Here is an 11,281-nt window from a genome sequence, read left to right as displayed (position 1 = left end):
TCAGCAGAAGCGCGCACGCGGCCTGTGTTTCAGGTGCGATGAAAAATTTAGCCCTGGCCACCGCTGCAAGCTCCGACAATTGCAAGTGCTTCTCGCCGCGGAAGAAGAGCCGGGACGAGAGGAGGGTTGCAGGGAGGAGGGGGAGACGTCGACGGAAGAGGAAGACGAGGCTTCAGAGGAAACGGCAGCCCTATCCTTAAACTCGATTCGGGGGTTCACGACGGCAAAAACCATGAAACTACAGGGGACAATCGGCGAGCGGGAGGTCATCGTGCTGGTGGACAGCGGGGCATCCCATAGTTTCATTTCGGCCCAACTAGTCCAGTAGCTTGCTATTCCCATAGACTTAACAGTCCGGCACAAAATCCAGGTAGGGAATGGGATGAGTTTCCAGGAGAATGGGGTCTGCCGAGGGGTTCGGATACTAGTCCAAGGCTTGGGGGTCGACGAGGATTTTTTCCCGTTTGAGTTAGGCAGCGGAGACGTGGTATTGGGGGTGACATGGCTCAAAACGCTGGGAGAAGTACGGGCAAACTGGGCAAAGTTCACGATGAAGTTTCAGAGGGATGGGAAATGGGTCAGTTGGACGGGGGACCCGTCGTTGAGCTGCTCCCCGGTGAGCTTCCGTTCCTTGACTCGCTCGTGGAGCCCTGGAGAACTTGGAATACTGCTGGAACTCTGCTTAGTGGAGGCTGGCACACCAGAACCGGCAACACCTGCGTTAACCGTGGAATGCGAAAACCTCATCCGCGAATTCAGTGGGGTTTTCGATACACCTAAGGGACTGCCCCCGCAACGAACCAGGGAGCACAGGATCATCTTGCAAGGAGGGGCCTCACCCCTGAACATCCGACCATATAGGTACCCCCACATACAGAAAACTGAGATAGAAAGGCAGGTCTCGGATATGTTGATGTCAGGCATTATCAGGCCGAGCTGCAGCCCGTATTCCAGTCCCGTTCTGCTTGTTAAAAAGGACGGCAGCTGGCGATTCTGCGTGGACTACCGAGCATTGAACTAATTGACGGCGCCCGACAAATTTCCGATTCCCGTCATCGACGAACTATTAGACGAGCTGCATGGGGCCACCGTGTTTTCCAAGCTAGACCTGACCGCAGGCTACCACCAAATCAGAGTTCGGGAGGGTGACGTCGAGAAAATTGCCTTCCGAACTCACGAGGGACACTACGAATTCCTTGTCATGCCTTTCGGCTTGACCAACACCCCTGCCACATTTCAGTCACTGATGAATGCGGTATTTCGCCCTTACCTCCGTAAATTCGTTTTGGTTTTTTTTTTGACATTCTTGTGTACAGCCCTACGCGGGAGGCCCATTCCGATCATTTGCGTCAGGTTTTGACCATCTTGCAGCAGGAGAAACTCGTAGCCAACTACAGGAAATGCTCTTTTGGTAGGGAACGGATTGAATATCTGGGCCACGTGATTTCTGCCGGGGGGGTGTCCGCTGATTCCACCAAAGTCGAGGCCATGCTCTTATGGCCGACCCCGCGGAACATCCGAGAACTCCGTGGGTTCTTAGGCCTTACTGGATACTACAGGAGATTCGTGCAGGGGTACGTGGCTATAGTTAGGCCTCTTACCGAACTACTTAAAAAGGGGACGTTTCAGTGGTCCGACCCTGCCGAAGTGGCCTTCCGCCAGCTGAAGAAGGCCATGACAGAATTACCGGCAATGCCGGATTTCACCAAGTCTTTCGTCCTCGAGACGGACGTGTCCGGAGGAGGGGTTGGGGCCGTGCTCATGCAGGACGGAAGGCCAATTGCTTATTTCAGCAAGGCCCTATCGGCTAGTTCGAGGTTGGCATCGGTGTATGAGCGTGAGCTTCTCGCAATAGTGCTCGCAGTGCAGAAATGGCGCCACTATCTACTGGGCAGGCATTTTGTGGTGCGGTCAGACCAGCAGAGTCTGCGCCATCTACTGGAGCAGCGAGTCCTTCCCCCAGGGCACCTTCGGCTAATAGTCAAACTATTGGGGTACGACTTTGAGGTGCAGTATAAGCAAGGCGCCTCGAACAAGGTGGCCGACGCATTATCACGGAGAGGGCCCGAAAACTCTGCCACCTTCACGGCCTTGTCTGTCCAAAGGCAGTTTGACTCCAAGGCCCTCGTCAAGGAACAGCACGCCGATTCCGAGTGCAGGGAGAGTTTCATGAGATTCGACCAAGATCAACCGCTCAAGGAGGGATACGACATCCGCCAGGGCCTCCTGTTTTTTCGAGGTCGAGTTGTGATCCCGCCCACTTCTCCTTGGGTCTCACGTATCCTACACGATTTCCACACCTCTGTTATGGGCGGCCACTTAGGTTTTTTACGCACTTACAAGCGGATTTCAGCTGTCTTTTTTTGGAAGGGGATGAAGAAGAGTATCAAGGACTATGTGGCCCAATGCTCCATCTGCCAGCACGCCAAGACAGAAGTGGTTTCACCCGCTGGGTTATTACAGCCGCTGCCCATTCCGCACCAAATTTGGGAGGACATATCAATGGATTTCATAGGCGGTCTCCCTAAATCCAAAGGTATGGACACCATTTTTGTGGTAGTCGATAGACTTTCCAAATACACACATTTTTGTCCACTGTCACATCCTTATTCAGCCACACAAGTCGCTGCCCTATTCGTCCGGGACATTGTGCGACTTCATGGGTTCCCCCGCTCCATTGTTAGCGATAGGGACTCCGTTTTCATGAGCCTCTTCTGGCGGGAATTGTTTAAACTACAGGGTACTAAGCTGCACCCCAGCACCGCTTATCACCCTCAAACCGATGGACAGACTGAGGTGACTAATCGGTGCTTGGAAACTTACCTCCGCTGTTTCGCGTGTGACAAGCCGCGACAGTGGCTCTCTTTCTTACCATGGGCAGAATACTGGTTTAATACGACGTATAATGCGTCTATTAAACGCTCCCTCTTCCAGGTAGTGTACGGGCGTGACCCTCCTGCCCTCTACCGTTTCATAGAGGGAACAGCAGCGGTCGACACGGTTGAAGAGCAGCTGCAGCACCGCAACCAAATGTTGGACACCCTTAAACATCATCTCCTACTAGCCCAGCAACGCATGAAGAAATTCGCCGACAAACACCGTCGAGAGGTCCAATTCTCCCCTGGAGACTTAGTGTTGCTCAAACTACGGCCCTACTTCATGAAATCTTTGGCCCGGAAAATCAATGAAAAGCTTAGCCCCCGGTTTTATGGGCCATTTCCAGTCCTGGTGCGTGTGGGACAGGTCGCATACCACCTGGATTTGCCGGCTACCGCCAAGATACATCCGATATTCCATGTGTCCCAGTTGAAGGCTTTCAATGGTAACTTGGAGCAGGGGCAACCCCTGCCGGAACAGCTTACTGGCGACTTGGAACTCATCGTGCAACCAGTTGCAGTCTTGGAGGTGCGCACCATCAGCACTGGGGGGTGTCAGGTGCCTGAGGTCTTGATCCAGTGGGCGGGTTTACCAGCATGGGATGCGACATGGGAGCCACTGGCCACAATAACCGAACAATTTCCTGCTTTCAACCTTGGGGACAAGGTTGCTCTTCAGGAGGGGGGTAATGTTAGGCACCCGCCCCTTAGGTTTGTTTATGCCAGGAAAAGAAAGAAGGAAGGGGCAGGGGTAGTTCCGGGATTGAACTTGAATTAGCTGGAGGGAAGTTTGTTACAAGAAGGTCTTGGGCGGGTGAGGATCCCGAGAGTCTGTTAGGGAGAGTGAGTAGAATAAATAGGAGAGGTCTGTAATGGAAAAGGGCAACGAGAATCTTTGAGAGAACTTAGGAGGTGGAGGTTAGGAGGAGTCCTCGAACTCTCCTTCATTTTATTTTCCCCAGTGTATTTGTTTCCTGTAATTTGGCTTTGCCTTGATCAATATAAGAAACCAGACCACTTTTCTGGTTGAGTTCTTCACTATTCCATCATAAATATCGTTAAATTGCTAGGTTCCTAACACTTTTCCCATACCGTACCAGTTACCGTAAACGATTGCTCTTAACAGCAAAGATGTTTCACCAGATTTCCAAATACACACACACATATACACAAAGCACTAAACTTAGATTTATTAGATTTGTTGGCAAAACATCAGCATTAAACTCGATATTTTAGCAACAGTGCAAGAGTTTAAATGTATAGACTGCCCCCACGAAACGTGAATCTTTGCTGGTGGAAAAAAAAAGGCTTAACAGGGTTTTGATCAAACAAAATGGCTCAAGTTTTTGGTTCTTGCAGATTGCGGGTTATTTGGATGCAGTTAAATGGAAGGAGGGTCACGGTCAGGAACAGTATGCTTCTTTTTATGAAGAATCAAATACCTAGTTTCTCTTTGAACATCAACAGAGAAAGCTCTCAAGCCTTATATATTTTGTTTAAAATGTTGGTTTTCGACGTTTCTATGACCTGTCTAATTCTCTCTGTTTCTGTTTGCTTATTTTCCCTTCTGGCATTACCTTGTCTTTTGGGCGTGTGTTCCACTTTAGAACTTATTCTCAACAATAATCAGTCTGTTTTTTCCCCTAAAAAAAAAATCTGCTTACCAGCTAACATCCGAGCTATTATCTACTTTTAGGAGATGGTCAACACCACTAGAACCAGTTACTATGAATTCAGACGGACTTCCATAAGGAATTGTAGCCTGCACCACAAAAAAAAAAAAAAAAAAAAGAAGAAAGGAAATAAGGTGACCACCGCCAAAATTGTCACAACATAAATAGTTCCTGAATGCAATGCATATATGGGTCATTCCCCCACATGACATGATAAATGCTAAGGCCAAAAACCAACTTTTTCTAAACCCTGGACTACAAAAAACTTAATAAAGAAAAAAATTAAGAATCAATACAGTTGTGGCTGGTGAAAACTTTTCAGTGTGTACAACACTACTGGAGCCACTGCCCTTAATACTGTAAGCGTCCCTTTTAATTGCCAATGTAGCTTGTTCCCATATATCAATATATCCAGCCTGAAAAGGGGAAGAGAGATAACAACATGGCCTACAAATTAGTAAATATGTTTCTACAACTGGCAGCGAAAGAAACCACAGATTAGTAACTTTAAGAGGCATTCAAAGATATGTCATACCGACAACAATACTTTATAAGAAGCATGGCCACTATGAAGAGTCTTCTCGATGTGGTTTTGCATTTCAGGATCTATGACAAAAGAGAATTAAAAAATGGATTTTTTACCCCCAAAACAATATCAATGTATAGAGAGAAATAGAGGGCCGTAATGGATAAAAATTGCCCAAGTAAGAAATGGAGCTAGCACCGAATATATATATATATATATATAGACACACATACACAAATGTGTGTGTGCACACACATCATATGTGATAAAATTTAACCTCTTAACCAACTTAACAAAAGACAACAAGAAACAGGGAAGAAAAATTACTCACCACACGTGATCTTTTTGTTTCCATTGGCAAAGACCTTTACAAGCTCGCCCTATGAAAGAAAAGTGAGAAGATTATAAATATGTGTGTATATATTATGTATTATGAATGTGTAATCGTCCTAATTTACATAATTTACAATTGCATTGTCCTCGTAATAGAGTGTGCAGTTCTTTTGCTTTCCACTTTAATAATAATTCACAAAGATTATCAAGTGATAATGTGACCCATATTAGATGCCTTTACAACCAGCAAAGAGCACATACTTTTCGCTTCCTGTTATCTAAAGGCTGGACTTCAATAGCAAGGTACGTATCAACATCATCTGCAGTGACAAGATAATTTGGTTGTTTGGCACCTGCCATAAAACGAACCACAATGCAGATATCTTTGAGGAAGAAGCATAGAGGGGGAAAAAAAAAAACAAAAAAATATGATCGCGGGGTGAAAGGATAAGAAATAGTACCCTCAATATAATTGACAGATCCATCTTCTAGATGACGCACCCACTGAAAATGCAAAAGATAATGCAAGCTCTGTTAGTCTGCAGTTTACATGAGTATCTGACAAACCCGCACGAAATAATGGTTTTGTGGTGTATTACAGAGGACACAAGAGACGAAATAGAGATTTCACTGTTGAAAAAAAAAAAAAAATTACACCTCAAAATTACAGCTGGTTGTTCCATTGATAGAGTACCCACATGCTTGAAGTTCACGTCCTGGATAAGCTTCACCTGAAATCTGGAGGTCATGTATTGCTGGTAAGAGATCGTCATCTGCAGCTGTGTACCGCAAAATATTTAACTTCATAAGAAATCGAACTATGATATATGCCAAAGCTTATAATGAAGTAGCTAATAGGAATTGCCAAGCACTTTTTTTGGAGAAGCAAATAGAAGCGATGAGTCTAAAGTTCCATAGATACTAGAAATTCATTACCCTCTGAAAATGAGGAAGAAGGCTCTTCTAAAACCGGTGGTAGGTAAGGCGAATATGAAGAGCTGAGATCGTCCAATGTTGTCATGTAAGGAGGGTGTGCTGAACTCCAATTTGCAGGCATTTCTCTCTCATTTGGGTTACCTTCTGCATCTTGGTCATCAATGTCACTGTTTCGGACAGGGTCCCGAAATGTGACCTGTTTATTGGAGGTTTCTTCACTGTACTGAGTAACATGTGTGTCACCCCGACTCATAGGTACTTGTGTAGGTAGATCTTGTGCTACCGAAGTCCTGCCAAATATGGGGACACATTAGCGAGAGACCTAACTACAATTGTCAAACAATTTGAACACATTATGGAACAAGCAGCAACCCACCAACATTCTCTAGATATACATAGAGGTAGACATAATAATCAGTAATACGAACAAGGAAAGAAATTTCAAGAGGAAAGGAGTGCATGATAGAATTAGAGGTCAGATCATTGAGATCCCTTGGAGGATAGTAGAGAGAGAGAAAAAAATGAAACGATGGGAGAATTACAGGAAACTATTTTTTTCCCCCTTCTCTTGATAGCAAAATTACATTAAACATATTTTAATCATTTATTTTACTCATTAAAATAAAAGGGGAAGAAAATGACAGAAGCTTTAAGGAACAATTGAACTCGGTCCCATGTCCATCAAAGAAAAAATCATACTACAGCCTTACAGTAGAAACAAAAGCAGAACATCCTTAAATTTGTTCAAAGTGGAAAACAAAGTCGACAAAAACTACGCACTTTTACAAAGAGACCCATTTTTTTCAAAAAAAAAAAAAAATTGAAAGTATTCTTATTCTTAATAACCATATTCCATCAACACATTCCGAAGCACTCCCATTAACTGCTGCAACTCCACTAAAGAAAAGCATTTTGACTTCTTCCTAACATGATTGGTCACCATTAATGCAACAACGCAAAAGTTCGACGAAATTAGAACCCACCAACAAATGCAGATGGTTGTAATTTGTATTCAGTTCACAGAAGCAGTCTCCATTTGACCAGGCTCACCTGCTTGCAAGAGGTGAATACCTCACCACGTCATCGGGTTCCAAAAGTTTTGCTGCACCACCAACGCCATCGCCCTGTTGACGAACCAATATATCCCAGTCTGTATTTGTTTGACCATCGGGAGTAGACAATGGTGCTTTTCCATGGGAGTATGTTGGCTGAGGAACCAATTCAAGCCCATTTGTAGGGCTCTGAAAAAACAAACAATAATTATAAGAAAAATCTAGGGAAACACTAAGAGAAGACATAGTAAAAATATGAGCATACTGAAGTCGCCAATGCTGCGCCAATGGAGGGAGAAGGAGAGGGCGGGGCAACATTTGAATGGTTTACATCCGAACGCCAAGGGGTCAGCTGATACTGTGATTCCTTTAGCTTTGACTAGGAAGAACGAAGTAATATAGACACCCACAGTCAATTTAGAAAAGACCAAGGCTTGCTTCAAACAATTTATCACAGATTGACAATTGGCATCAAGAATTTAGGACAGATTAGGCATGCTACTGATAGTGCAGCATATATAAAAATGCATTCGCAATACATACCTCAGTAAGGAAAAGTTTCTCTTGCAAATGTTTGAAAAGAACCTGCAAAAAGAAGAAGACAATCGTAAACAAACTCGAGATATATGTTTAAAAGGTTCGAGCGATACAAAGGAACAAAAGTATTACCACAAGAAATCATGATATTTAAAAACAAAGAGGATAAATTCCCTTCAACATACCTAGAATTTCAAATGAGTGTTGGCATAATTTCCACATCACTCCTATTCTCCCATGATCCCCACCCGAGAGAAAAAGAAAAACATACAATTGGAAGGTAAAGGTTTTCAAAGAAATCACTGTTTAAAGTATACCATGAAATGGCATCGTCTTCAAAACCTAAAATGCATACTAAAAGTTTTTACTCTTTTTTTTTTTTTAAATATAAAAAAGTAAATACACACACACACACACACACACGGCAAGTGGTAGATGAATAGTCTTGGTGTGAACTTTAAGAGAGAGAGAGAGAGATAAAGGGAGATGACTAATAAGATGAGCTAAGAATGAAAAGCTTTATTCATGTAACAAAAAAAGATGTCAAATTCAAACTAATCTATATTTGGAGGGTGGCGTTTTTATCTACTCGAAACACGATACTACCAAAGACTATCTAAGGCTGACCTTGACATTGCTGACAATTGATTGGGCATCGGGAACAGGTGGCTGCAGAGAGTACTCTGCAAGAAGAGGCAACAATGACGAAATAAATGTTGATCTTTCTTGTTGTGCATCCTGGAAAAAACAAAGACAAAAACAATTGCACATTTGAGCTAAAACTACAGTAAAATAATTTCTCTATGAACACCATTCGCGGCATCAAAAGAGCCCATAGAGAAATCATGAGCGTCAAAAGAAAGAACACCTGTAATGCATATGTGAGACGTATATTTTCTTCAATAATATCCTGTCTGTATGATAGAGCTTTGGATGCAGCATCAACAAGCTCCTGTTGCTGCTGATCAAATGCCTAGTAGAATGATAATAACAACATCCATCAAAAGATAATTCCAAACCACCAAACAAGAAGGCAGAGACAAAAGAATCTTTTTGTTTCATTTAATTGATAAGAGAGAAAACATTTCCAAGTGGGTTAATGTCTAGCCTCTAGAAAACCAGAAATATAAAGAGATGTAGTATTGACAACGGAATATGAAAAATGTTCTGCCCTCCCTCCCTACCAGACGCATATAAGCAATTCGCTTCTCCAGAACGTGTTTTTCATTACGTACTTGCGCTTCCTGTCATAAAAATTAATCGAATGTGTTAGGATTAGATTGCAAAGATGCTGATTAGTTAGTTAGAGCACTGTCCACGTGTAAAGCTTGCATTGGCAGACTCTAGTTATTGTAACAGAATTAGTTAGTTGTACTTTTATCTAGTTCTAGTACTTACAGAGCAACTGCTCTACAAAGAGAGAAGTATGATACAAATCGAGTAAATATCCAAGCATCATTTATTATTATTATTATTATTATCGTTATTGTTTTACCTTTATAGAATAATCAGCAAGGTGTTTGCGGAGCTGCATAATCTCTTCTTCATGATCCTGAATCTTAAGAGCGAGATCCTATTAAAAATTAAAAATACTTGTGAGCTCCATTAAAATAAAAATTAAAAAGAAAAAAAAAATGTTAAGCTAATAGAGAAGTTTCATTTCGTTTTGTAATTGGAAAATGACAAGTACCCGCTTCCAGAGGGTGTTAGGGTTATTAACGTCGGCCACCGGCATCAAGCCTTGTGCAGACATGTTTAACCGCGGATCATACTCTCCTTCCATTTGAAACCTACAAAGAGCCAAAAAAAAAAAAAAAAAAAAAGAGAGTAAATTAGGATTTAGAAAGAAAGAAGCATGAATGATTCGAAGTGAAATAATGTCAACAACAAGAATACCTTGTGGGTAAGAATGATGCTGTGGACGGAGAAGAGAGGGCGGCGGCGGCGGCGGCATTATTGGCAGAAGAAGGCTGAGCAGCGGAAATGGAGCCGTTAATCTTGGCGGAGGAGTTGGAGAGTAGGGTGGTGGTGGTGGTGGTTTTGGGATGATTTTGTGTTGCAGAAATGTCATCACTGTCATGTTCATGTTGTTGTTGTTGTTGGTGGTGGTGGTGGTTTGGTAGTACTTGGTAAGATCCAACATGAGACCTTGTTTGTAATTGTGACATTGACTCCTCTACTTTCTGCCCAAACCAAATTCACCATTTCTAAATTCAATTCAGCTTTTCAGTTTTTGTTGATTTTAGTCAAATGACACAAGAGAGGACAACAAGACTCAAACTTTCTTAAATAAAATCTTTCAAAATAAAATAAATGAATTACATAATTTGATGAATTGATTGTTGATAAGAAAGAAAGAAAGAAAGACAAATACTATACTTGATAGCGGTCGAGAAGGAGAATCTTGTGCTGGAGCTCAGCGCGGAGGCGGTTGTTCTCTTCGACCTGTTGCTTAATGGTTGCCTCGGCAGCTTCCACGGCTTTCATAACCTGAAAAAGACTGCTTGAATTCTTATTATCGTTTTCGTTATTCTCATCATCAAACCCTAACTTCATCCCTGACAATTTCTCCGCCACATCGTACCCATTCTCCATCGCCGCCGCTACCTGACCTCAGGAGATTCAATTCCAATTCCAATTGATTTTGATTTTTAGGGTTTTTCTTTCCTTCTTTCTTTCTTTCTTTCTTCTTCTCCTTCTTCTTCGATTGAGAAGATGGAAATAATAATAATAATAATAATAAACGGGTATCGAACTGAACTATCGCTCCATAGTCTTACTCAGAGACTCAGACTCAGCCCAGCTCAGCACCGAAAGCTGAAGATTGTAGTTTGTTTTTTTTTTTTTTCCCCCTTAATTCTTAATTCGATTTTATTACCCCAAAACAATATTACTAATTAATAAATTAATTAAAAAGAGATTTTCAGCAGGTCAAATTTTTTTAAATACTGAATCTACGTATTTTTTAATTTTTATGTGATATGCATATTTAATTTTTTTAAATATTGAATATGTATATTAAGTACTGAAAAAAATTAATTAATTAAAAGCCATTTTTAGAGAATTAATTAAAAGCCCCTTTTAAAAAATATTTATATAAATTAGAAGCAAATTATTAAAAATAAATAATCATAGTAAAGTAAAAAAAAAAAAACCAAATATTATGTATGTGTCAAAAAATCTATTGTATACGTATCGTCTTATCTTCAGCCAAAAATTGCTGGAAAAAAACTCTCGTCATATACAAGGCTAGGCCAGTATTAATACGTGTATACGTTCATATTACTTTTTTTTTTTTAGTGTGTATATTGATCTTAAATAACTCGTATATAATAATTTCATAAAAAA

The 11,281-nt window shown here is 41.8% G+C and overlaps 1 protein-coding gene across 3 annotated transcripts in view; it reads right to left on the bottom strand.

Moving 5' to 3' along the window:
• LOC21389020 overlaps positions 1 to 10,757 on the bottom strand; it is a 13,326-nt gene extending 2,569 nt beyond the window's left edge. For 2 of the 3 annotated variants that reach the window (XM_010095925.2, XM_024164159.1), the window contains exons 1-18: positions 10,313 to 10,757; positions 9,830 to 10,116; positions 9,624 to 9,723; positions 9,429 to 9,506; positions 9,118 to 9,177; positions 8,802 to 8,906; positions 8,561 to 8,671; positions 7,940 to 7,981; positions 7,662 to 7,775; positions 7,395 to 7,585; positions 6,345 to 6,634; positions 6,066 to 6,187; positions 5,870 to 5,912; positions 5,670 to 5,761; positions 5,407 to 5,455; positions 5,085 to 5,155; positions 4,846 to 4,965; positions 4,541 to 4,638 (exon numbers count right to left, since the gene is read on the bottom strand). In XM_010095925.2, the coding sequence (XP_010094227.2) occupies positions 4,541 to 4,638; positions 4,846 to 4,965; positions 5,085 to 5,155; positions 5,407 to 5,455; positions 5,670 to 5,761; positions 5,870 to 5,912; positions 6,066 to 6,187; positions 6,345 to 6,634; positions 7,395 to 7,585; positions 7,662 to 7,775; positions 7,940 to 7,981; positions 8,561 to 8,671; positions 8,802 to 8,906; positions 9,118 to 9,177; positions 9,429 to 9,506; positions 9,624 to 9,723; positions 9,830 to 10,116; positions 10,313 to 10,528 (2,189 nt within the window). In that variant the 5' untranslated portion in view covers positions 10,529 to 10,757. Of the gene's footprint in view, positions 1 to 4,540; positions 4,639 to 4,845; positions 4,966 to 5,084; positions 5,156 to 5,406; positions 5,456 to 5,669; positions 5,762 to 5,869; positions 5,913 to 6,065; positions 6,188 to 6,344; positions 6,635 to 7,394; positions 7,586 to 7,661; positions 7,776 to 7,939; positions 7,982 to 8,560; positions 8,672 to 8,801; positions 8,907 to 9,117; positions 9,178 to 9,428; positions 9,507 to 9,623; positions 9,724 to 9,829; positions 10,141 to 10,312 lie in introns of all 3 variants that reach the window. The other variant, XM_024164160.1, reaches the window with a different exon arrangement.
• Positions 10,758 to 11,281: the final 524 nt, after the last annotated feature.

This window comes from Morus notabilis, unplaced genomic scaffold, assembly GCF_000414095.1.
Source record: "Morus notabilis unplaced genomic scaffold, ASM41409v2 Scaffold475, whole genome shotgun sequence".
NCBI lineage: Eukaryota > Viridiplantae > Streptophyta > Magnoliopsida > Rosales > Moraceae > Morus > Morus notabilis.
The sequence above is the reverse complement of the archived record's forward strand: the minus strand, read 5'-3'. Positions and strand labels throughout refer to the sequence as shown.